This window comes from Ursus americanus, chromosome 18 (assembly GCF_024610735.1).
Source record: "Ursus americanus isolate L20-20 chromosome 18, mUrsAme1.1.p, whole genome shotgun sequence".
Taxonomy (NCBI): domain Eukaryota; kingdom Metazoa; phylum Chordata; class Mammalia; order Carnivora; family Ursidae; genus Ursus; species Ursus americanus.
The window spans coordinates 4,702,413-4,728,964 of record NC_142144.1 but is presented as its reverse complement, the minus strand read 5'-3'; the positions used below and the strand labels follow the sequence as shown (position 1 = coordinate 4,728,964).

At 52.9% G+C, this 26,552-nt stretch overlaps 1 protein-coding gene across 1 annotated transcript in view; it reads right to left on the bottom strand.

Moving 5' to 3' along the window:
• Positions 1-7,561: 7,561 nt before the first annotated feature.
• MED27 (mediator complex subunit 27) overlaps positions 7,562-26,552 on the bottom strand; it is a 228,265-nt gene continuing 209,274 nt past the window's right edge. The window contains exon 8 of the mRNA XM_045771168.2: positions 7,562-7,745. Coding sequence (XP_045627124.1) covers positions 7,698-7,745 — 48 coding nt within the window. The 3' untranslated portion in view covers positions 7,562-7,697. The remainder of the gene's footprint in view (positions 7,746-26,552) is intronic.

Here is a 26,552-nt window from a genome sequence, read left to right as displayed (position 1 = left end):
TCCCCACACTGCGCTACTTTCCCCCTGGGGGGTTCCGACCCCATCACCTACATCCTAGAAGCAGAAGCCTTCTCTCCAGGCTTAGGAAAGGATTCCAACCCCCTCGCAAGGGCAGAGCTAAGGCACAGAGGGGGCTCTCCCCAGCAGGAGGCAGTATTGGTAAGAGAGAAGCCATCCGCCCAGGGAACTAGGGGAGAACGGTGACATTTCAGGACTGGTATTTGTGGCAGGAGATTTTCAGGCTGAGTCTGCTCTGCCCGTGAGTCAATGGCTTTGGTGAAGAACGAGTTGGTGGGAGGCAGGAGACGAAGAGCCACTGTCCCCTCAAGATGAGGTGCGAAATCCCAGCCTCTCCATGTCCGGCTGTGTGACCTTGGACCAGTCTCTTGACCTCTCTGAGTTTGGTCTTCTGTAGAATGTGGGGGAGAACTGGAGCTGATTCCCACCCCACAGGGGGGCTCCTCTTAGTCACCACTGCTGCTGTTCTTATTTTCATTACCAGGAGCCGGCAGTGTGTTCGACAAACTCATCAGCCTCAGCCTCAAGCCCTTGTCTCCCGAACGGCGAGGCTGAGGGAATACAGCTTGTGGCTTGGGGAGGGGAGGGCATTTCCAACTCCTACCAACCTGATTCCATTGAAAACATACATAATTTTTTGCCCTTGGACTGGCTAACCGTGTTCACAGACGGACTGGCTTCCAGATGGAGTGGAGGCCCGCGAGGCCGAGGGACTTGGGCAAGGTCACTGTGTCCCACAACCTCTGGTTCCCCCATAAGCCAAGCTGTCTCCTCTCAGGGCCGCCCTGGCGTTCCTGAGGGCCTGGCCAGTGAGGACAACGTGAGCTGAGACCGCATCAGGGAACAGGCCAGCCGGGGTGGAGAGTGGGGTGGGGGACCTCTCAGGATAGCCAGCACTTGAGGCCATGGGAGGGCTGGAATTTTCCAGGACTTTCCTGCAGGAGCGGCGACCCTGGCCAACCTGCCAGTCTGTCAGGAAGCTTCTGGCACTGACCCAGAGGCAGCTTCCAAACGCTTATCGGCAGAGGGCACTGGGAAGCTGGCCCAGGCTCCTCTGGCTCCTAGTCTGGGGGCAGCAGGGTAGAGGGCACTGGGCTGATACCCAGTGGGAGGGAGCCAGCCACTGCCCACAGGTGGAGGGGGGACCATGGGGACAAAGCGGGGCGAGAAAGCATCTCTGCACCCTGTCTCCCATGCCCACAGGCAAGCAGAACAAGACGAGGAGGGAATGCCGTAGGGATGGAGAGGGGAAAGAAGGAAGGAGAGACAAGTGAGGGGGAATTCTACTGTAGCCATTAAGTATGAGTGAGGGTGGGGGCCTGGCTGTGTCCCCATGGATGGCATCATATGCTACCACGGCCAGGGAGCAATCTTCTCCCATGAAATGGCCAGCGTCTCCTCTCCCCTCCCTCGACACCATTTCCTTCTGGGGTTCACCATCATCCTGGTGGGAGAAGTAATGAGGTGAGCAACTGGCCACCATCATACTCCTCTGACCATGTTCCCCCATCCCCTGGCCATGCCCCTCCCTCCTCCGGCAGGAAGCCTTCCTGGATTTCTCTCCGCCTCACCTAGTGTGGGGGTGGGTCATTTTACACCTACAGCCCTGCACAGTGAGCCAGGTCTGAGGGGCTGACTGTATCAGAGCGGTTTCCCAAGCTCCCGGTCAGCATGTGCTGACGGACCAGCCTTTCCTCTGCACACATCTGACATACAGGGGGCAGGGAGGGGGCGGGAATGGAAGGCAGGGCCTAGGGTCTTTGTTGTAGACTGAGTGGCATGAATGACGCAAGATTGCTCTTCAGTAGACTGAGTAAGAAAACAGCGATACTGTGCAACGAGCTACAGTGCAGACCAGCACCCACTGGGTGAGAGGGCAGAGCACCTGAAGCCAGGTGAGTGACCTGTGCTCTCCTGCTTTTCTCTCCACCTCACAGGCCAGAGAATGGAGCCCAGTGAACTCAATGACCACCTCAAGGTATCATGGTGACTGGGCAGAACTGGGGCTAGAGCCGGGGTTCCTTCCCACCAACTGGGGATGGCAGACATTCCACTGGCTGGCTCCCATGAGTCTGTCTGGCTGCGGGAAGCCCTGCACGAAGAATTCAGAAGCCATGCTTGGGCTCAGTGGGAAAGAGCACTGGGATCGATTAGGAATGTCTGCCATGGGTGTCGGTTGGGGAGCAGCAGCCTGCCTGCCACCTGTTGCCTCACTGAACTATGCCCTGCTGGCCCTGAGCTGGTAGGTGCCTTCCTGCCCTAGAAGTTGAGAAGTCCATTTGATTTCCCTGAGGCCTTACAGGCCCATTGGTCCTAGAGCTGCAGTCTGGGGGCTTCACAGAGGGGCCCAGACCACCCTGTGAACCTAGCTGGTGTGTCCACTGGGCATTTGCAGTGATGCCCCAGTGCTCAAGGCTTTATGCACTTTGGATTTTGGGTGGAGCCCACAACAGGGAGAAAGCTGCAGTTTTTAATAAACCTTTCCAGAGAACACCTTTTGGAGCTGGTCTATATTATCATAGAGCTCCCCAGGGATGTGGATAGGAGGCGGGCTGTCGGAATCTAGCACACCACTTTCATTAAAGCCAAATGAAACGCAAGCTCCCGCGGCCTTTGGCTCCCACGACCTCGGGCTGCTTCTGCAACTCAAAGCTGCAGAAATAAATTTTTCTCCGCGGAGCCTGCAGAGGTGCTTCTCACTGACCTGCTGTGGGTGCTGGGAACAGCCCAGGCCCTGGTAATAGTGAGTGTGGACTGGGTGTGTGCTGGAGAAAGGAAGCAGTGGGTGAGGAAACAGCGTGTTGTACCCGGTTAGCTGTGTGCACCAGGTTGGTTAAAAATTAGTTCATCTGAGAAATTGGTTTTCTACCCTTGTTTGGTGAAACTTAATAAAGGAAAAGCTCAGGAAAATTAAGCTCAGGAAAATGAAGTTAGGAGGCCAGAAAGGAGAGTTCTCAGGCCGTATCACTAGATGTCAATTCCAGGAAGAACCATCACTTACAGACCCCAGCAGAGGCAGCTGCCACAGGAGGGAATCATGACTACAGAACCAACAGGGAAGGCCGGACGCTGCTTCTCCTACGAGAAATCCACTACCCAGCAACTCAGCTGGTGAGAAACCGCCCTCGCCCCGAACTCCTGCTTTTCTCCAGTGGACTTCGGTTCAGGACAGCCCTTCCCAACGTCCTCTTCCTTCTCCATAGAGTCACGCTCCTCTCCTTTCTTTGTTGGACTTGCCTGTGGTTTTGCCGTAGTTTGCATGTCCCACATTGCAATTCTCTGCTATTCATGAATAAACCCATTTTATCGGTAAAGTAACGTGGTTTTATTTTGTAGGTTAACAGTTTGTATTACCTTCTGGGTCCGAGGGAGGGAAGGCGAGTCCACAGTCCTCATACAGAATGGTGAAATCTAAAGTGGAAATGAACAAAAGAGTAAGAATGACAACAGTGATGGTCATGACAGTAACAATGCCAGGTGCCACCTGCCAGGGGCTGGCCTTGTGCCAGGCTCTGTGCTAAGTGATTCCAGTTAATTTCTGCAACAATCCCATCAAAGAGTGCTATTGGTCCCGCACTGCAGATAAGGCAATGGAGGTCCGGAGAAGCTCATGCAGTCAGTAAGAGTCAGAGCTGGGATTAGTGCCGCTCTGCTTCTGACCCACCTCTGATGGGATCGGGCTGCCCTGACTTTGGTGTGTGGAGGCTACAGTGCCAGCCCCTGGTCAGGAGGGGAGCTGGGGCATCTACCCCAGGGGAGGCATGGGCATGGGCTTCCCAGTCCCTTCCCTTGGTATCTCTTGGACTCCTGGTCTTGGACCTGGACCCTGAGCGAGGGCTGCGTCTCACCCAGGAGATTTTAGACTTTCTGAATTGCTAGAACCTTTATAATTTAGCAAATCACAACGGCACTTGGATCCACTGACAACATGGTATTGACTGGCTTATTGGCATGATTCTGGGTTGCTGTGGAGAACAAATACACGCTATTGGAGGCCTCATGAGGCAGGGTGGAGGCACCTTAGAGGTCACCCAGGTTAGAGGTCACAGTGCCAAATGAGGAAGAAGTCCCCCAGTGAGGTATATGGCAAACCAGGGCCATGCCCCATCTTTTCTTTCCCCCAATTTTTGTGTACTCTTAAGTAGATCACACATAAAAAAGGGCGCACGAGCATACATGAGTATATGAGTTAGTGCCCATGAGCGTATGACTTTTTCACAAACTGAACGCCCATGTAACCAGCACCTTACGTCAATGCAAACTGAACACACGTTTTAGAACCTTTAGCATCTTCAAAAGAAAGAGAGAGTTTCATTCGAGCCCAAGTTGGGACAGCTGCCTGGGATATACAATCTTCACACAGGATGCTCTAGAGAAGGGACATTTGGTGCAAGGTTATATACATTTTTTACATAAAAAAGTTACAAATCATTAGGACATTTCAGAAAGTTGCAGACCTTAAGTTTCTAGTACATGTAGGGCTGTGTGACTTTAACCTTATGGGGACCAGGGAGGTTTCTTTCCTTTTTCTTATCTTTATGTTTGGAATGCTCCTTTTTGGTTATTTTTTAAATGAAGCAGATGTACAATGTGTGCTCAGGGCAGAAATAGAGCCCATGCATTGAGGTTTTGCCAAGTTATTTTGACCTTGGTAAATGTTCAAGTATAGCTTCCCTGGGAGTCCAGGAGCTGTGCCCACAGACATTAAAAGTTGAACATTTCCTTGACTGTGTCACTCAGAAGGCCCCTCACATCTCTGGCTGCACTTTGTGTAAGTGGAATTACACAGTGCGTGCTCATTGCTCCTGGTTTCCAACCGGCGCTCACCCACGTTGCTGCCCATGGTGGCACATGGGTACTCCGCATTGCTGTATAATATTCCTTCGGCTGGGAATCCCACACTTCACCCCTTCTCCTGTGGTTGGGTTTCTGGGTAGGTATACCCGGTGATGGGACGGACATGCCGGTGCGTATCTTTTCCTGAGCGTGCTTGTGCATTTCTGGTTGGAGCAGAGTTGCTGGGCCATTGGGTATGAATATGTTTAGTGTTATTAGAGATTGGCACACGGTCTTCCAAAGTGGTGTTGGGATCCCCATCCCACCGCAGTGAATGAGGGCTCGAGTTGCTCCACATCCTTGTCAACTCTCAGTATTCTCCATCTTTTTCATTTGGCTGTTCTGGTGGGGGCGTAGTGGCATCAACTGTGGCTTGCCCTTGCATTTCCCCAATGGCCAATGTTGAGCCTCTTGTTATATGCTTCTTGGCCATTTGGGAAGCTGTTAGCCTCTCTGCGAGAGGCTAGTTTTTCCCGCGGCATGTCGGTCCGTCTTACTGGTTTGTAGGAGTGTTTTGAACACAAGCCCTTACAGTGCTACTACTACTCTGTGGATTACCTTTTCCTTCTCTCAGTAGGCACCTCTGCTGAGTGGGCATCCTTATAATAGTCCAATCTATTAATGTTTTTCCATGTATGGATAGTACATTTTGCACCCTGTTTAAGACATCTTTGTCTCTTTGGAGGTCACAAAGATGTCTCCTCTAAATGTTTTATGGCTTTGCCTTTCACATGTAGATATGCAGCCCATCTGGAATGTGGTGGGTTTTGTTTTTGTTTTTTTATAATTTGTGAGGCATGTGTTTGAGAGGACCCTTCTATCCTTACTGTCCAGGGCTGGCCTTCTTGACTGTGTTATGGGGAGGGGCTTCTGCTTCTGGAAACTCTCTGCTCTATGGGTCAGTTTGTCTATCTTTGTGCCGGTCCTGTGGTGTCCTAATCACTGTGGCTTTATCATGGGTCTGATATCTGGTAGCACAAGTCTGCCAAACTTGCTCTTTGTTTTCATGATCTTCTTGGCTATTCCTTGTCCCTTTGCCTTTTCATATAAATTTTGTATCAGCTTGTCAATTTCCGCCAACAATAAACCTACTGTGATTTTGACTGAGATTGCATTGAGTTCAGATATTAGTCAGGGGGAAAGAACATGTTTACAGTATTGTAGTTTCCCAATCCATGAACATGGTCTGTTCCTCTATTTGTTTAGACCCTTGTTAATTGCTCTAACGTTTTGTAGTTTTCGGTGTGGAGGTCTTGCATGTTTTCATCATCATGAGACTTCTTCCTACTCTGAAACCTATGCTATTTTACAAGATTAAGACGATGACCAACCGCAGCCCCTACCTACCTGCCTTAAAGACGCAGCTCTTCTGCCCCAGCTGAGCAGGCCTGTGAAGGAGAGGCTCATGGTGGCCAGATGTTCTGCATTTTTGTTTTAAATCTTGGACTTTTACAATCCTGGACTTTGGGGCGCCGGGGTGGCTCAGTCAGTTAAGCATCTGCCTTCAGTTCAGGTCATGATCCTGGGGTCCTGGGATCGAGCCCTGCATTGGGCTCCCTGCTCAGTGGGGAACCTGCTTCTCCCTCTGCCTTTGCCGCTCCCCCTGCTTGTGCTCTCTTGCTGTCAAATAAATAAATAAAATCTTTAAAAAAAATCCTGGACTTTGGTGGTGAAAAAAGTTAACACAGGAGGTTTGAGACAGCTTTCCTTTGAAAGGCCTGCCCGCAAGGTGGGCTTTGGACTGGCATCTGGGAACCTGGATTTCGGGAGAGCTCCCACCGATCCCTAACTGATAAGAACGGCTCACTGTTGCTGGTGCAAACCATGTGGTTTACATTGATCTCCTGCCTTCCTTCGAGGAGTGTGGATGTTGGGCATGTGTCAGACAGAGGGTGCCTACGTGACCAGCCTGTGATGAGGAGCGTCCCTGGCAGACAGCACTTCACACGTGTTGTCACAATTCGCTGCAGAGAAGGCTGAGCATGTCCTGGGTGACTCCACTGGGAAGCTTGTGCCTGGCTTCCTTGGGTTCGTCGCATCTCCTCTTCCCTTTGCTGCCTTTGCTTCATATCCTTCTGCAGAGGTACAACTATCTGTTGAGTCCTGTCGGCCTTTCTAGCGAATCAGCGATCCTGGGGGCGGTACTGGCGACCCCTCCCCGCCCCCCACAGGGGCCCCGGGCTTCCTGCTCCCAACCCAAGACTGCTTCCTGGAGGGTGTAACTGGAGGGAGAAGTGGTGGAAGAAGCTATGTATCAGTTTCTGATGGGAGAATGTTTTCACTCCAATGTATGAAAAAGAAGTGGGTGCAGAGCAGTCCGTACCACGCGGTGTAATTTTAGTTCATACGCAGGATCTCTCTCTCAGTCTGGAAAAGGAAGGAGATGCTGACACCTGCGACACCACGGATGAACCTGGAGGGCATTATGCTACGTGAGGACGGATTCCGTCTGATCCCCCACAAGGGAGGTACCTGGAGTAATCAGAGTCGTAGAGACAGAGTGGCATGGTGGTTGTCAGGGACCGGGGGTGGGGGCGGGGAGAGAAATGGGGATCAGTGCTTAATGGGGACAGAGTTTCAGTTTGGGGAACATGAGGAAGTTCTGGAGACGGATGGTGGTGATGGAATGTACTTCATGCCACTGCACTGGGCACTTAAAAATGGTTAGAATGGTAAACTTCCTGTTATGTATGTTTTACCACAATAAAAAAAACTTACAATAAAATAGGATGTCTGTATTCACACCGGCACGGTCCTGGGAAGGCGCGGACCAGCACGCTCGTTCGTGACCCTCATCTCCGAGGGGGGGGGGTCGTGGGAGATTTTGATCTCTTTCTGCTTCTCTATTTTCCACGTCTTTTGGCATGAGATATATATTGCCCTTTTTCACGCTAAAAAATGTCAAATACAGAAAAGCATGAAAAAAAGAGAACAAACATTTATATAAGTATTACTTTTGCAATTTGACAAAAAAATCTTACCAACAATAAATACTATGAGGGGGAAAAAAATCAATGTCCTCAACCAAACAGAAATATTGGGAAAACAAGGACAACCTAATTGTTCTGTAAAAGCACCGCAAGCCATGCTCTAACTGGAAAATAGTCTGTAGCGGTCCCGGCCTCTTCTGGGTCAGGATCCGGAGGACTACTGGACTCCTGGCCACCTGCACCCCTGAGCTGGAGTCCCCGGGGAGGCCCAGGCGCTGCCCTGTTAAAGCCCTATGTGGTTCTGACGGTTTGCTGGCCTTGGGAGCCCATATCCCCAGGTTTTGAGAAATTGCGTTTGAAAAGCCTTTCTCCACCTGCTGCTGGCTTTCTTCCTGCTTTGTTGGGATCCTGGTCTCTATTTCCAGTCCAAGTGTGAACCAGGTCCTGCGGCCCTGCCTGAGGCCACACTCCGGGAAGTGGGGCCATCACCCCCAGGGAGGCCAGTGAAAGACTGGCATGATGGGCTAGAAGGTTCGCCTCTAACAGTGACTGATGCGGGGGGGACAGCGCCTTTTGCCTACAGCATGTCATCACCGTGCCTCCACCGGGACAGGGCTTGGCTCTGGCAGGCTGAGTGACCCGCCCAAGGTCACCCGGCTAGTCGTGTCTGCAGGACTGCAGCCTGAGGGCCCCTCAGGGGCTGCAGCCCCTACCCTGTAGGCCACTGGAAGGGCGTGCTCAGACCAACATGGAGGGGAGGAGGGGGCACCCGCCCGGCAGCCCTGGCTCCTGAGACGGCAGACCACGGGCAGGTGGCTGTCACGTCTGAGGGGACTGCTTTCCCAGCCCCAGAGCGTCCCTTTAGCTCTTCACCTCCTGATGAAGCCCTTCCTGTGATGACAGCCATGGGGGGACCGGCCGAAGAACAGATGACGGGGCAGGCCCCACCGTCCGCGCCCCACTCCCAAAGCCCGCTCTCTGGCCCAGCTCCGTCTGCGCCGTGGAAAAGGCCTGCTCAGAATTCGCAGCTGCTCAGGGGCTCATGAATTATGTACGGGCACCAGATCAATCCGTCAGCGCCCTGTCAGGGAGGAATCAAAGGCCCCGGCGGCCGGCAGACAGCTCTTTCTGCAAGGAGACACGAGCTTTCAAGGCCCGCCGTGGGGCCGCCGCTGAGAGCCCTTTGCTGGCGAGCTGGCGGGGCCCCGTGGGCGCTGTGCTCCCCGCCCCTCCCCAATGCCCCGTCTCTCTGTTTCTCTGCCAGGCGCGGATTTGACAAATGTCTTTAAAGGCAGAGGAGTGGGTAACAACAAAAAGCCGGGGCCCATGTGTTTTGAGCACATTCCAAGATGCTCCACGTGAATAATTGATGCCAGCGCCGGGTTTGTCATGAGAAGGTCACCTTGGGTGGGGGCGGTTTCAGCCACAGCATCACAGGCTTCCCGTGGCGCGGATGAGCTGGTCCCCCCTTGCCTGGGGCCACCATCCCAGTGCCAGGCAAGCTGGCCATGAGGGGCTGGTGGTTAGGCTCCTTGACCAGGACGCTCTGCTTTGCTCGGTCCAGGCCCCAACACTGATGGGGGGCGGGTGACAGCAGGGGTGGAGGAGGGGAGAGGGACCAGGGAGGGTGGTGTAGTGTGGGAGTGCCCCAGGGCTGCCGTAACAATGACCACACACTGCACGGCTGAGGACAACAGAAACGTCTTCTCTCACCGTCCAAAGGGAGGAGGGGCTCCTTCTGCAGGCTCTGAGGGAGAATCCATCCCGTGCCTCGCTCCTAGCTTCTGGAGGCCGCTGGCAATCTCAGGCATCGCTTGGTTTGTAGACACGTTACTCTGGTCTCTGCCTCTGTCCTCGCACGGCCTTCTGTCCTTTGTGTTTCTGTATCTGTGGCTCTTCTCTTTTTATAAGGACATCTGTCCTCAGATTTAGGGCCCACCCTCATCAAGGTGACCTCGAGAGCCTTATCTTAATGACATCTGCAAAGACCCTTCTTCCAAATAAGGTTGGTTCTGAGGTTCTGGGTGGTCACATCTTTTGGGGGCCACCATTCAACTTATTTCAGCGGGAGACACAGCAGCATGAGGGACAATAGGGACAGGGCTGCCCAGCCTAATGGCTGCTGTGACCTCCTCCTTTTAGGGCACAGCTGGGCCCCAAGCCCCACTGGGGACAGAGTCCCAGAACCCTGAAAGGGAACCTCCAGGAACCACTGCCTGCGTGGCTCCCTGATGCAGCCCACCGTCCCCAGGTTCCGGGGTTGGATGGGATGTTGTGGTCTCCAATTCGCAGACCAGGAATGTGAAATTCAGACAGAGGAAGTCACCTTCCCTGGGTCCCAAGCCAGGGAGTGGCCGGCTGGGTGAAGATCAGCAAGTGTCGTTGTGACTGCGAGACCACCTTCTCTCATGCCAGGCTCCCGAGCTGCACTCTGGCCCCTTAGGGATCCATCCGTGGTAGAGCATGGTCTGCGATGCTTTTAGCTGTCCCCACCGCCAGCCTCCTCCATCCCTCCCTCCTGCACACCCTGCAGGCCAGCCATCCCTGCCCCTTGGCCCACGGTTCTCAAGCCTGCTGCACATTTGGAGTCCCAATCCTGGAAGTTCAGGTTTAATTGGAATGCGGGCTGTGTTGTAAATGTTAAAAGCTCCCTAAGTGACTCCGATGCACACCTGGGGACTTCCCATGCTCCCTCTGCACAGGCTGCTCCCTTTGCATAAGATCTACTGGTTTTCATCTGGACCTCTGTTCAGTGGTCATTTCCTTGGGAGGCTATCTTGACCTCTCTGACTGGGTCTTCACTCCCTATTAAATGCACCAAGTACAGCTCCTTCACTGGATGCAGCTCAGCTGGAATTTTCCATTTGTATATGTGACTTGTTGTTTTAGTCAGCCTCTTTGTATCAGATAGAATGCCCTGGGCCACAAGTAATAGAATATTCAGTGAAAAGTGGCTTTACTGATAGGGACTTATTATTCTCACATAATTAGAGACTTGACTCAGGAGCTCAGTGATAGCAGCAAGGACCTAGCATCTTCCTATTTTTCCACTTCCCCAGCATGATTACAGGACTTCACCTCATGGTGACAAGAGAGCTGCCATAGCTCCAAACATCACATCTTCCCACAATAAGGTCCATAGGGAAGGAGAGAAAAATGCTACTCCCTACTATTCCTGTTAGGGATTCAAAACCTTCCCAGAGGCCCCCAACAGACCCCAGGTCCCAATGACAGAACTGCACCACCTGCCCATGCCTACATGTAAGGAAGTCTGGGCAGGCAGATGTTTCGGCATTTTTAGCCTCTAATTTGGGAGATGGGCTCTGATAACAAGGAAGTGCATGGGTGCTAGGGTGGCTCAGTCGGTTAAGCATCTGCCTTCAGCTCAGGTCATGATCCCGGGGTCCTGGGATGAAGCCCTGTGTTGGGCTCCCTGCTCGGTGGGGAGCCTGCTTCTCCCTCTCCCTCTGCCCCTCCCCCTGCTTGTGCTGTCTCTCTCTTAAATAAATAAAATCTTAAACAACAACAACAACAACAAGGAGGTACAGGCAGGACCGTGTCTCATGGGTGGGTGACCCGAAGCGTCTCACCTCCTGTACCACAGACCAGTTCTAAATTACCACCCTTATAACCCAGCGCCCCGCAAGAACCTGGTGTTCACCAAATACGGGCTGAGTTATTTTCCTGGCGCACAGCTAATCCTCCAAACAGTCCTGTGTTACTTTGCAGTGGGGGCATCCTCTGTGCAAGCACATCGCCCTTCCCCCACCCCCCCGCCCTGGGCCCTGCACACAGCCGGGGCAACCCATGCCAGGACAGTGCTCGCTCCCGCGGACTCCCCACGGCCCTGCGGCTCTGACACACGTGCAGTCTCCCCTCCTGGATCGGTCAGGTTACAGAATGCAACCCTGGTTCATATCGGGAAGAATACAGAAGGGTTTGTGAAGGGAAATCGTGCTCACAGAATCAAAGGCAACAGTAGGCACCTGACACCCACTAGGAGGGTTATTATCCCAAAACCAGACAGTAACCAGTGTCGGTGAGGATGTGGAGACGTTGGAGCCCTTGTGCTTTGCTGCTGAGCACGGGAGACGGTGCAGCCGCTGCGGAACACAGCACGACAGCTCCGCAAAAACGAGACACAGAATTGCCACTGGATCCAGCAAGTCTCCTTCTGGGTATTCACCGAACAGCGTCGAAAGCAGGGATTTGGACAGCTGGGCATCTGTGCACCATGCTCACAGTGGCACTGTTCACAGCAGCCAAGAGCGGAAACAACCCGAGCGTCCACCAGTGAGTGGACAATGGATGAATAAAATGTGGCGTATCCATACAACAGATTCAGTCTTAAAAAGGAAGGCGATTCTGAGAGTCTGACATGGGCTGCAACAGGCATGAGGCTGGAAGACGTTATGGTGAGCAAGCTGAGCCAAACACCAAAGGGCGGGTGCTGTATGATTCCTCTGATCCAATTATTAGATAGTTGCTTTGGGCAAAGGATCCTTCCCATTCCTAGACCATCCCCTTCCCCCTCCGCTCCTTCCCAACATGGCGGCTTGTGTGCAGGTGATGCGGTGGCGGCCGAGGGGAGGGGTGTCTGCAGGCACAGGGTGGCCTCAGCCTGGCTGCTCTCTGCCGGCTGCGGCTGCCCAGGAGCCTCCAGGATTGAGCATTCTACTGTTGGTACAGCTGCAGGTTACGTCCCAGTGGTCACCCTTGCCTGGGCCCCGGGATGCTCTTTGGCTGGCTCAGCCCTCCTTCCCCTCTGTGCCCCCCCGCCATGTCCTCCATGCGACCCCTGGTCTCCACCAACCAGCACAGCCTCTGCTGCTGGGTCCTCATCCCCTTTGCCGGAGTGTCCCACAGACTCTCCACCACCTCCAAGCACGTGGGGGCCTCTGCAGCCCATCTAGGTCTTGGGGGAGCTGTAGGTGTCTGGGAAAGCTCACTGGACCCTTTGCTATGCTGCTGAGTTCCCCCGACTGGGTTTCTGGGTTGGCGGCGTTCTGCCTGGGAGGTGATCTCCTTCCAGAGTCCCAAATGTGAACCTTCCTGCTTCCAACCTTCCTTTCAACCTATCCAAAGCAGCGTCCCTCTGGGCCAAAGTCTGGAGAGGAGGCATGGGGACACACGTGCTCACCTCCTACCTCTCCTCTGTCTCATTCCACCTTCTGCCTCTCCCTGTCCAGTTTGGAACTAGAACTTTGTCTACTTCGCACGGGCAGGGAAGGCTGGGCTTTGGGCTTCCTACTTCCGAGCAACAAGAGAACATGCAGGGATAGATTAGCAATGTCTGCCATGGGCCCAGCGGTGCAGAGAGAGGTCTGTGTGTTATTCATTTGTCACCTGGGGCGTATCCATGTCTGGCTCTGAGACATATCTGGCCACCTCCAGCAAACTTGATGGGTGGGATTGAGGATCCCCTGAGTGAGAAGTTGTCCTCTGGGAGGGGACTAGCCTGACTCAGCAACAAGTCTTGGTGGCCCAGGGCAAAGATACCATTCTGAGTGGACAGTTGAATTTACCCTAGGCCTAACTCCTCAAAGATTTACACCATGTCCAGAGGACAGGGAGGCTATGAATGAAAACGGTCAGAGCAGGTCCATCAGCTCAGAAAGATCCCAAGCGTTCGCATGAGATTTGGTTGGGATCTGTCTAACAGAATATAACAAAAGGAGGGAGATCCTGCTGAGAGCCGGGGGGGGGCGGGGGGGGGAACAGAAAACGCGGAGGGTCCCACCAAGAGGCGAGCCCTGATCCTGATTCTCCACCAGGTCCCCAGACTGTCTCCTGTTCGTCGGGAAGACAATGATCATTAATTTCTGCTTGCTTCTTCCGACGGCCGCTCTGGGGATGTGAGTTTCGGCATTCCGGCTCCTCTGAGAGAGGCCTGAGCAGTGCTGGTTTGCAGACATGGCCTACACTGCCGGCAGCAGAACTATCCATCATCCTGTGCAAACGGCCTGCCTCCTAAAGGCCATATTATGAGGAGATGCCAATAAGTGTATTTCCATTTGTTGTGCTCCATCAGGACGGCCGAGCGGAAGCATCTGCTGAATCTGGACTTTCCTGCCACATCCCCATCTGCTCCTCAATCCCTCTTCATCGATTGTAGATTGAGTCCATCTTGGATAACCAATCGCCGGAGGGTTGGTGGGCACTTTTTTTTTCCTTTTAATTTTCTGTATCAGGTTTAATTAAACCAAGGTGTGCCTGACCCTGTCAAATCACATCAAAATGGGTCTCCCTGCTGCATGAGGAAAAACATCAGCATAAATTATTGATTAATCTTCATTCAAACTAATCTATCAATGACTTTCTCTGGCTGGGTGGACCTGGGGAACCCTTAGACATTTCAACGCATACAGCATCTGGAAGCTTCATTTCAAAGAGGTCTGAGATACTGGGTAGCAGTTGGTCACTTTGGTCGCTTCGGGATCTCAGGGGGCAGACGCTCACTGTGGCCCCGGCTCAGCAGTGCCTGTGATGTGTCTCTCTAGACAGTGAGCTCCATCTGGTGACCCCTCGGGGACGGCAGGTGGGGGGGTGCACACAACATGCAGATATAAGTCGTTGAGTGCTGTGACGGAGGTGTTATGGAGTAATACGGTAATCACAGAGAAACATACCATAATAGTACAGAGGTTTAACATTTACACTGCCTTGGAGAAGATATTAGGAACAGCTTTACACTGATATATTTGAAAATTAAATGTAGTAGAAATAATACTTTAAAAACAAAGCTTATCAAAGCTGCTGCAAGAAAAAAAATCATATCTATTAAAGAAATTGAATCCAAAATTAAAACTATCTGACAAAGAAATTCTCAGATGGCTTCACTGGTGAATTCTACTAAGCATTTAAAAAAGAAATAACCCCCAATCTTACACAAGATATCCTGGAGAATACAGAAAGAAGAGTTACTTCCCAAGTCCTTTTACTAGGCTATCATAACCTTCATGGTAAATCCCGATAAGGACATCACAGCAAAGGAACATTATGGATCAACTGTCCTCATGAAAACAGACATAAAAATACTTGACAAAATGTTAGCAAGTCAAATAAAACAATGTTACAACCAAGTGGGATTTATTTCAGGAATGCAAGGTTGGCTTAACATTCAAAAATCAATCTTAATAAAAACCAGAAGAAAAATGATAGGGTCCTCTTCATTGGTGCAGAAAAATTATTTGATGGATCTCAGTACCATCCATTAGAAAGGAAGCTCTGAGAAACTGGAGCAGGGGGAACATGCTTCACTTGATGAAATATAGATACTGGAAATCTACAGCAGACATTGCACTGGAGAGCCTCCCCTCCCCCAGCTGAGACTGGAAGTGAATGCGGTTTCCCACCACCATCGTTTTCATTCCACGTCACCCTGGTGTTCCTCACCAATGCGATAAGCAAGGGAGGAAGTATGAGGATCGAAGGGAAAGCGACTGCCATTAGTTACAGATGATATCATTCCATATGTTAAGATTCCAGTAGAATCTACAACGAACTACCAGGATTAGTAAGCGAATTTAGCAAGATGGCAGGAACAAGACCGATCATTTAGCTTCCTTCTTCCAGGAACAAACGAAAAGGAAACAAAACAGAAAATAACATTTGCAATAGCACGCAGAAATGAAAGACTGAGGCATCAATCTATGGAAAGGTGTACAGGACCCACCACGAGACTGAATGGTGCTTGTAGACCATGCAACAGCTTCGCACCAACGCCAGTTCCCTGGTTTGGACCCTGTACTCTGGTTTTGTAGGATGTCCCCACAGGCTCTGTACTCTCTGTGACTTCCCGTGAGTCTATCGTGATTTCAAAATACAAAGTCTTTAAAATGTGTATACCCTTTGATTTAGCAATCCCCATTCTGTGATTCTAGCCTCAGGAAAAATTTTCCATGTACTCAAAGGTGGAGTTAAAAGGACAGTCTATTGGTTTCCTAGGGTTGCCATCACGAAGCACCACCATCTGTGTGGCTTTCATGACAGACATTTATTTTCTCATAGTCTCTGAGATCAAGGTGGAGGCAGGGTTGGTATCTTCTGAGGCCTCTCTCCTTGGCTCACAGATGGCCACTTTCTTGCCATGGCCTTTCATGGTCCCCCATCACTCTTGTGTCATGTGTGTCCTCATCTCCTCCTTATAAGGACACCAGTCATATTGGATGAGTGCCCACCCATGTGACTTCATTTTACCTTAATTACCTCTTTAAAGGCCCATCTCCAAATCGGCACATTCTGAGGTCCAGGGGGTTAGGACGTCACCATCTGAGTTGGGGGGAGGGGCGCACAGCAGTCCACGTCATTCTCCTATCCAAGCATTAACTCTAGCAATGAAACCCGGAAACAGCCCTCATGCCCACTAGTGGGGGACTGGTGGACATATCAGGTACACGAATCTGTTGGCACATTAGGCAGTTATTTATAAAGGGATGGAAACACATCCTTATTAGCGATTCACGACGCTTCCAAGATGCCGGCGAGTGAAAAGGAAAATCTGGATCTCTACCTGCAAGGGTTTGCATCAAAGACTAACTGCACATCTTTCCACGTGTTGCGATTATGAGGAATTTTTATTTCTCTTCTGTGGCATTTTTTTATTTCTTGCCTTCTAAAATAATGAACATGCAATGTTTTTGTGATACCTTCTAAAAAAACTCGTTAGAAAAGAACTTTACAGCACATTTTGCCATCCTGGGACTTCACCAGAGAAAACCATGATGAGAAATTCCCACAACCACTGGGGTTCCTATTCGTCAGCAAAGGGAGTAGCCGCTAACTGATTTAAGTCGACCTGGATTCATCACAAGGGCGCTGGGGCTCACACCCTCGCCAAACAGGGCCTGTGGATCTGACTGGGAGCCGCAGAAAGCTGAAGCCAGCAGGACCAATTCAGTGACAATTCAGGACCAATTCAGTGCTGCTGGGGTGAGATGCTATGGGTGACCCTCGACGCCACTGCCATGGGCACCATCATGCCTGCTTGGAATATCACTGCCCATCACTGGGATCCATCCTGCAAGGTCTCTGCTTCTCACCACTCACCTCTGTGTGTTCAGCTCTGACAGGTGAAGGTGGGCTCTGCCTCATCAGGGGAAGCTGTCTGCTGATCCAGAAAGGGGGTTCTGTCTGGTGACCAAACAAAATAGCTCCCTCTGCTCTTATGAACTAAGAATTTGGCCCATGGGCTAAATTTCGCCCAATGCCTGTTTTTGTACAGCCCATGAGCTAAGAACACGTTTACATTTTTAAATACAGTAGTAAAAAAAAAAAAAGAATCAGAAGATAAAGACTATTTCTGGACATGTGAACATTTTATGAAATGAAAATTTGTGTCCATAAAGTTTTATTGGTACACGGCCATGTTCATTTTTTACATATTGTCTATGGTTGCTTTTGCACGATGATGGCAGAGTTGAGCAATTTCGACAGAGACGTGCAGAGCTGTAAATACCGACAATCCAGCTCTTCACAGAAAGTTCACTGACCCCTGACCAAGACCTCTTGTGGGGCTCATGCCCAGGGCAGGATGTAAGACAGCTTCTCAGAGACAGAGCCATGACTTCACCTTTTCTGAGCTGCCACGAGAATGCCTCAGCTGTCTTTCGGTCTCTGCTTCTCATTCCCCATCTTGTCAGAACTACTGCTACCAACCCACCTCTTTACTTTCTTCTCTAGAGTGCTCCTCTGTAGTACTTAGTCTTTGCTTCCTCACAGTTTCTGGTTCCACATCGCTCCAGCCGCTCCTGGCCCTGCCCACCCCACAGTCCACCTCATGACCTTCTCTCTGCGTCTTTTCGGCTCATCTCTGCCTGGTTGGTCCAGGCTATCTAGGCAAAGCTGCTTATACCAGGGCCCTCTGTGGGCCAGTGACCAGCGAGGGCCTGGCCACTCTCGGTCCCCTCAGCTGTGGTCAAGGCGGGAGCCATGAGGTACACAGGATGGACACCCGTGGCTGTCCACGCACAGGGAGATGCTTCCCCTTGAAGATGCTGGGGGAGTTGGCAGGTCCACCACGTCCAAGCAAACCATGAAGTGATGCAGATGTGTGGTACCTGCCTGAATGCATCCAGATGCATTCGGAGGAGTGGAGGAGGGCTGCGCAGGCTGATGATGGCATGCTGGCCACCCTTTCCATGCACCTTGACAGAGAAACGGGTGGATTGGCTGAACCCGTCTCCCTTTCCTCCCGGCTCTTGGCCAGACACATTTCCCAGCCTGCCTTGCAGTCTGGTGAGACCGTGTGCTGAATTCCGGCCACGGAACGTGTGTGGAAGTGATACATGCCACGTCCAGGGCTGGCTCACAGACCACCCTGTGGGAACGCTTGCTTCCTCTCTCCCAGCATCTGCCAGCTGGACGCCGACACCAGGACAAGCTTGGAAGCGACACGCAGAAAATGGCAGAGTGCCTTTTAGCCTGGGTCTCTGAGTCACCGTGTGGAGCAGAGCCCCTCTGGGAGGCTGACTGCACTTTTCCTGCATGTGGCAGATTAAAGATGGGTCACAAATTCTGTGAACTTCTCCCTCTGAAAGGAGGGGTCTAAATTCCCTCCCCTTTAATGGCCTTGTTACTGCTTTGACCAATAGAACACGGTGGAAATGCCACTCATTTCTGGGCCCACGAAGCTTTCCATCTCTTGGGACTCTGAGCTGTCTGGGGCAGAGCGTCCACCCTGCTGGACAGACCACAGAGACAGGCCATATGACTACAGGGAGAGACCCTGAGAGCACATGGAGAGGCCCAGAGACCTCTGAGAGGGAGAGGGTGAGCAGAGGCAAGCCCTCCAGGTAGCTGTGCCAAGGCAGCAGGCTGGTGAGTAAGGCCGTCTTGAATCCCCCAGACAAGTTCGGCCACCAGCCGAATACCATGAATGGTCTCAGTCAAAGCCACATGGAACACAAGATCATCCAGCCAAGCTCTGCCTGAATCCCTCACCCACAAAACTGTGAGATTTAATAGAATGGTTGCTGTTTTAAGTTGGTTTTCAAAGTAGTTAAAAAAAAAAAACAGATCAGTAGATAACCAGAATGTGAATGAGGAATACATTTCTATTGTGTTATGGCATGGATATTTTGGGGTTTGGTTATCTTAAGTAATTTGGGAGATGCTGATTAGGCCCGTATTACAGGTGAGTGTCCCAGTAGCCCCCCCAGGCTGATGGACAGGTGGCAAGTGGCAGAGTAAGGAATCTATTCTGGGAGGTCTGACGGGGCTGGCTCAGCGGCCGACTCTGCTCCTGGTCCATGCGGCTGGGCCTGACTGCTGGGTAGATCTGGGTCTGGTCTACCTGCGTTCGTTCTGGGGGCAGCTCTTTCCAAGGTGGATCACGTGAGTGCAAAAGGCAAGCCCCGTGGTGCAAACACGCTTCCAGCCAGTGCTCAGGGTCTGCTAACAAGCCCCGGCCCGAGCCAGTCCCGCGGCCGTGCCCAAGTCAAAGCATGGAGGGAGTAGACTGTGCCCACTGTGAGGCCAGGAGAGGGTGAGGACACAGCACCGCCGAGGGGAGGGGAGGAACCAGGACCTGTTTTGTTTTTTTTTTTTTAAAGATGTATTAATTTATTGGAGAGAGAGAGAGTGAGGGGAAGGGTAGAGGGAGAGAACCTTTCAAGCACACTTCTTGCTGAGTGTGGAGCCAGATGTGGGAATCAATCCCATGACCGAGGAGATCATGACCTGAGCCGAAACCAAGAGTCAGACGTTTAACCTACTGAACCATCCAGGCGCCCCAGGACCTGCTCTTAACACCCTAGTCCTTGTGTCACGGGCACATCCCATCTTGGGTATTTTGTCTGTTGTCCATTCTTCAACGTCGTGAGTTCTCATCCCACTGGGGAGGTGGCTGTGGGTCCTCTGCCTGGGCCCCGAGCGCAGCTCCCAGCTCCCCAGACCCCTGGCCAGGCAGCCCACCTCTCTCCCTGGGCTCCTGCTGGCCGCCACCTCAGCGTCCCCCTCACAGGCCTGAGCAGCCTTTGGCCGCCTAAAGATGTGCAGGGGGCCTGGGGGCAGACGGAAGGTGTCACCGCCCTCCCAGCACAGAGCAGGGTCAACAGAAAGGTCGGCGCAGCTGCGGGCCTGTTGGAGGAAGCTCTGGAGAGCAACTCCGGCTCTAGGGGGAGAGGCAGTGCATAAAACCGAAGGTATTTTTAGCTGCAAACTTTATCAGAAGAAAGGCTGTGTCAGGCCTGAGAGGCCCATCATCGATCACGGCCGAGGCTCCTCTGGAAAGAGGGGAAGGAACCCCAGAAAGGCTGGAAGAGCCACCGTCTGGCTAGGGGCAGCTCCCCTCCCAGAGCTTCTGAAGAATCGAGACAGTGCGGTGGTGACTCAGGGATTCGAGATGCCTGACCTTCAGCTGCTTGAAGTATGGAAGTGAACCTTTCCCCCTTAGTCACAGCCCATCCAGTGTCCGGACCCTTCTCTCACCCCAGGGCTGTGGAAACTTCTGGGCCCTGGACCCCTTCCATGCAGGCTGCAGACCCTCCCCCACATCTCACAGATTTGCCAACGATACCAGGTTGCCTGCCACGGAGACCTGGAGCTGGGAGAGACCCTGGGGGCCCAGGGACCCAGTTTGGATGGCCTCCCTCCTCTGAGGGCCGCCAGACACAGGGCTTCCTTGCTACCCTGCCTCCTCTCCATCCTGGACACCCTGGCCTCTGCTGGGAGGTGGGGCGTGTGCTAGGCACATGGGGCAGGGCACTCAGCCATGGCCGCTCTTTTCACAGTTTCCTGGACCAGCCTGCGGGTTTCCTATGGATGCTCATGCCCCCCAGCTCTCTCGCTCAAACTCTGTCTGTCCTTCTAGGCTCATTTCAAATGCCATCACCTCCAGGAAGCCCTCCTTGATACCCTTGATACCCAGGGCCCTCTTCTGAATTCCCTGGAGCCTGCTGTCTGTTCCTCTCTGAGGGCCTTGTGATCCCACTGGGCCAGGCATCCTGAGGGAAGGCCCCCACGCCAGAAGCAGCACAGCTTTGGGGCACACAGCCCTGTGGCGGAACCCTACTTTCTCTACTTTGTAGCTTGTGACCTGAGGCAAGTTCCTTATCTGTTGGTGGGCAGTGAGACTGTGGGCAAGGGGAAGGTTCCCCTAGAGACACAGAGGGGAAGCTGGCCAACCCTACCGGGCTGCAGGCCACAAGGACCTGGATTCAGGGAGAGCTGTGGGCACCTGGGTGGGGTGGAGGACATGCCAGGACTGGGTGGGAGGGAGGAAGGAGTCCGAGGCTCTGGCCTGAAGCTTGCAGGCCCGAGGGGCCAGGCAGGCCTTAAGCTGGTCGGCTGAGCCCCATGTCCTGCGCCGACCCAGGCCAGAGCTTGGGGAGGAAGGCCTGGCACAGCTTTGGGGCGCCTGCCGCCTGCTTCTGGTTCCCCGTGAATGCTGCTTCCCAGTGATGAAAGCTCCCTGGGAGCGGTCAGGCCCTCTTTCACAGCCCTTGACCTGCGGCCTCAGGGAGCCCCCAACCCCGCACAGCTGACACCCAGGAGGCACTTTTGTTACGAACACCGGCCTCAAAGGGGGAAAAACATTCACAATAGCTTCACGAAAAATTCTGGCTCTGATGACAACTGATTATCTGGTGGACAAAACGGATCTGATATTTCATTTCCTATTTTTCCCCACTTTCTCTTCTTAAAAAAACCAAAACATCCACACATTTTGAGAGCTGGGCTCCTCTGGAGGAGGTTCGGGACAGAGCCAGCCCCGTGAGCGCCACCCCACGTCCCTGGGTGAACTGATGCTGATCTTGCCAGGGACAAACATGCCCTTTTCCTTCCCCGTGAAGGACATTCCATCCCAGCCTGGAAACCAAACATGGGGCTGGGCTCATAAGGCGAGCGCTTTGTTGTAAACTGACACCAAAGTATTGTCACAAGCTACGGCCAGTAGTGATAACAACACAAGGACAGTTGGCAATCCGCTAACTTTTAGCTAACGTGTTTGTTGAATCTGCACAAAATCTAGGTATCGCTCTTCCAGCCTGTGCTTGTTTGCCTCCCCAGACAGGGAACTTACTACCTCGAGCAGCTGATGAGTATAAGACACTGCAGGTATCTGCGTCCAGTGTCTTCTCGGGGGTGCTGGCCACGGTCACACCTCTCTAGCTTTCAGATAGCTAGCGCTCCCGGTGGCAACAGCCTAAACAGACTCCTGCATCTTCTACAGGAAAGGGGGGAGCTGGAGGGACACCCGAAGCTCCCAGAATCGACGGGAGAAGCAGAGGAGCCAAGCACCTCAGGCTTCACTGCAGAATGAAGATGTGACATGGGAAGGAAGGTGGTATCACCGGCTGGCCTGACCTGCTTTGCAGAACGGGAAACTCAGAATTACAAAACTCTCTCAGGAGGGAGCCAGGAAGTCAGCAGAGCAGGGTGTCTGCTCCTTGGGATGAGGGAGGACCATTCACCTCAACTTCATCTTTGAAATCCCACTCTCCAGCCTGAGAGGCAGCGCGGCGGTAGCTGTGAACTTGCACTTGCAGCAGGAAGATGTGCGACGGCACCTGAGCAGTGTGACCTTGGGCGAGTGACTTAACCTCTCTGACCTACTCTTCTATTTGCAAAAGCACCTCAGGGCACTGTTGTGAGGGCCAAGCCGGATCACGAAGACGAAAGCCTTGCCGTGGACATGGAGAGGCTCTGTCCCCATCATCTTCAGGAAGGACCCGCCACCCGGCCGCAGCAGTGCGGTCAGCAGAAGGGCCCCAGCTCTCAGCTCCTCCAGGGTGGGCCTGCGCTGGGGACACCCACTTCAGCCGGTCCGTGTCCTTCGAGGATAGTTGGCATCCAGAGGCTGAGAGAGGTGGGCGATAAAGGTGCGACCATTTTGGAGCAATGTGGGACACTTGGACAGATCGTACTCATCCCAGGCTCCCATGTGGGGCTGGCCTGCGTTGCCCTCCCCTGTTCACGGGTGTCGATGGATAAAAAACATCTCGCATCCCATCTCAGCACCTGCTTCCAGAGAACCCAACCAGCAGGGGGCTTCTCACGAAGCCAGGTGCTCGGCGGGCCCTCTGGGAGTGTCCTATTCCTTGTTGTTATTACTATTACGAAGCCTATCCGAACTCAAATGTCAGGTTGGAAGACAAGCAGATGAATTCGAAATTGGGTGGAAATGAAAAACCAGAGCCCCAAACAAGGTGAGATGTCCAAAGACCAGGTGAAAAGCCCTGTCTGGGCCGGGGGTGCTTAGGGGCATCGGCCCTCAAAGAAGGCGCAGGAGACTCAGCCTGGGAGCCAGCCGGGCACTTAGAAACGTACATACATTGAGGTAAGGAAAAGATCAGAGAAAGAAATGGTTTAAATGGGAGGTGACGTCACTGGTCACATGCGTGGCTTCTGAGGGTTTTAAGTCAGGGCACTGGCGATGTTTGCAGAGCCAAGTTGTTCTGAGCTCAAATGCCAGCTTCTTTCCTGGTGCTCCTGTCGGTGTCACCCGCCCATCCGAGTTCACGGGTGGCAGGGTGACAAGTCTCATACTCCCCAGCACATGCAACTGCGTGAATCAGGGCTTGGAGGAGTGGGAACTCGGACCAGAATATCTCTTGGTATTTAGTAATGGTGGGAAAGGACACGGGGTTGGGGGGGGGGCGGGAAATCAAAGAACTTTGCTGCAAAATGCCTGGTGAAAGCATTTGGTGGAGTCAGTGTTGTAAGTACATTCCACTCCGTCCTCCCACTAACCCCTTGAAATTAGCCATGAAAGATCTTGCTTGCTCAGGTTCCCCAGGGGGCTGGAGGGCAGGGCTGGCTCAGGGCTGCACTTGGGGGACAGTGAGCTCCAGACAGAAATGCAATGGGGAGCCATCAAGGTGGGTTTGGGGGAACCGCCTCGGGGGAGGAGGGCATGAGAACCTGGGAAATAGCTACGGATTATGGGCGAATGGATGGCTAGGCTCTTCTGTTTCTGTGTTCCCCTTTAGGACAATGTCGGTGATCCAGAATATGCTGGGCTGCCCAGTGAGGCACAGAAAGCGAGCCTAAGTGCAGTCCCAGCCCTCTCTGCGCCTCTGCTTCCAGAAAAGGAGCTGCCTTCCTTAGTACAGACTTGCAGAAGGGGCTCAGAGAGGGAAGCGGGGCGCTGTGCTGGGCCGTCCACCTTCCAGGGTGCGGAGCCACAGGAACCCACCAAGACCAACCCCGCCGGCAGCAGAGGTTCCTCCCTGTTCCATCCTGAATCCAGGCAGACACTGTGTCCCCTTCGGGCCCCTCTAGGGAGTTAGGGAGCCCACTGAGGAACACGCTCCTTGTCCTGGTGTCCAAATCCCTGCACACCCAGCCCCAGGTTCCCTCTCCTGCTCCTCTCCCTAGGAGCACAGGAACACACAGGTGGATTTTACAGGGTGGCAGAGGAGGTGCTGGGGACGCCCGGGTGACGGTCCCTGCCTTTCAGTCTCCGGGGAACACCGGACTGTGCTACCACACACTGTAGCGGGCTGGGGAAGGGAGAGGGCAGGATTCACCTGCAGCTCGAGGCGGGGAGGGAGCAGCCAGGCCAGGAGAGGAGGGGCCCAGAAGGGTCAGGCAGGGACCATAGGTGACATCAGGTCACTGAGGGGTCCTGCTTGTTCTCTCGGAGCCCTCGCCCTGTGGGGAGGCCCGCTGCCATGCCAGCAGAGCATTCCAGAAGCCCAGAGGAGGTGCCCGCTGGGGAGGAACTGGGGCCTCCTGCTGACAGCCTCATGGGTGAGCGTGGAGACCTATCTCCCAGCCCCAGTCAAGCCTTCTGGTGACTGCCTCTGCCATTTTGACAGAAACTTCCAGGGAGTCGGACGCAGAACCACTTAGCAAAGATGCTCCTGAATTGCTGACCCACAGAAAATGTGATGTATTCAAGGTTTGCTCACTAAGCCACTACATTTTGGGGCAATTTGTTACACAGCAGTAGACAAGTAATCCTGAATTCCGTTTTACAGAGGCCTTCGTAAGGGGGGGCTTCAGAGGCTTGGCCTAAAACAAAACCTCGAAGTGTTCTGTTAGATGACGGATGCAGAGGAGCTGGTTCTGGTAAGTTCATCTGCGGATTATCCCAACACCACAAAACAAGGGCGGGGGATGCAGCAGTCGGTGGTGGCCGGGCTGCAGAAGCATCTGCCTGCTGTAACGTGCGAGACAGGCACACAGGGCAGGGGAGTAAGGAGTGGGGCCCTGTGTTTGCTGTGACTTGATGGCTTAATCAGCCGATCAATACTGTTCGCAGGGCAGAGGGAGTGGGGAGCCGAGATGAAAAATGCATGAGGGGCCGGGGTGGGGGGTGCTTGGGAGGAGCACAGGAAAAAGCCAGCTTGCTCTATTTGCCCAACGCCAGCCGAGAAATTAAATCGGCGAGGAGGAGATGGGCAGCCACGGGGCTGACTGCAGCTTAGCGCACACACGTGCAGCCACTTTCTCTTCATGAGGCAGAAACATGCTCATTAAATCGCTTTTCTTGACTAAAGATGGATTCAATAACCTTTAGCAGTGTTAAACACCAGCAGACACCGAAACCGTGCGGGTCTCAAAAGAGGCTGACGGAATCGGTGCGTTAATGATCTTGGGGACGGCAGCCAACAACACACAGGAGGAGGAGAGCCCTCAGCACGGGCTGGGCCGTCCATGTGCCTGCGACAAACCTGACATACAAGAACAAAAAAACGGCAATTAACTGGAACTCTCAATTAGCTCCACGGGAAGGTGAGAAAGAGACACAGGAAAACAAGCTCATATACGGGACTGTTGAAAAAAGCCAACTTCCATCGGATAACCTTATATCAATTAGGATCAAATTCAGCTGCGACACAAGAGCCAGGACAATGGTGGCTTCAACAAGGTAGCCTAGCTGTCTCCCACATAAAAGATGACCAGGGATGGCTGTCAGAGTCGCCGACAGCCAGGCTCCTTCTGTCTTGCTGCTCCGCCTTCCTCAGCATGTGGCTGCTACCTCATGGTCTGTGATGGCTGCGTGAGTGCCAGCCATCATGCCCACACTTCAGCCGGCAGGAAGGAGGAAGGGGTAGAAATGACATCCCTCCTCTCACCACCTCCACAGAATACCTCTCAGCAATTATCTGTAACTAGAGTCACATCTCAATGGCCACTCCTAGTTGTAAAGGAGCTAGGACAGGAAGTCTTTATCCCAGGTTCCAATGGGGAGCTCTGTTAGAAGGAAAAATGGAAATACGGCTGTTGGGAAGGCAGACAGGGGACTCTGGCACGTCCTGAAGTCAGAATACAGTCAGCTCGAATCAAAACGAGGTCTCAGGTCAGAACATGACACTGCCCTGACTGCCGCGCTGGGGGGGTGGGGGGAGGCTGACAATGAGGGAGCGCGAACCACCCTGGAAGGGGCAAAACGTAACATGACAGAGTGTTAAAAGTACATGGAATGAGTCATGTAAATTGTGACATTTCAGTCATGGTGCTATTCACGCTGCACAGTGTAAAAACGCTAACCTTTATCTAGACAGAAAACCGAAACTTACCCTAACTGACCCAAGTAACCCGCAGTCCCGTGCGCCCTCAGCACCCTAGTGTTGCAGTCTTACTGCCCGCAAGGCTCCGAGAGGCCCTTAGTCTGCACCCTGGGCTCCACAGCGTGGGAAAGATTTTCTATTACTCCTCTTAACCCCCAGTTAACCATGAAACAAGTCATAAAAAAGCTTAGGTTCGTAACATATACCTACTATGTGCTTAAAAACTCCTGGGGTAGGTAAGAGAGTCAGACTCTGATCAAATACTCACAGGACTAAATACAACATGTCCAGTGTGGTTAAGGGCCAA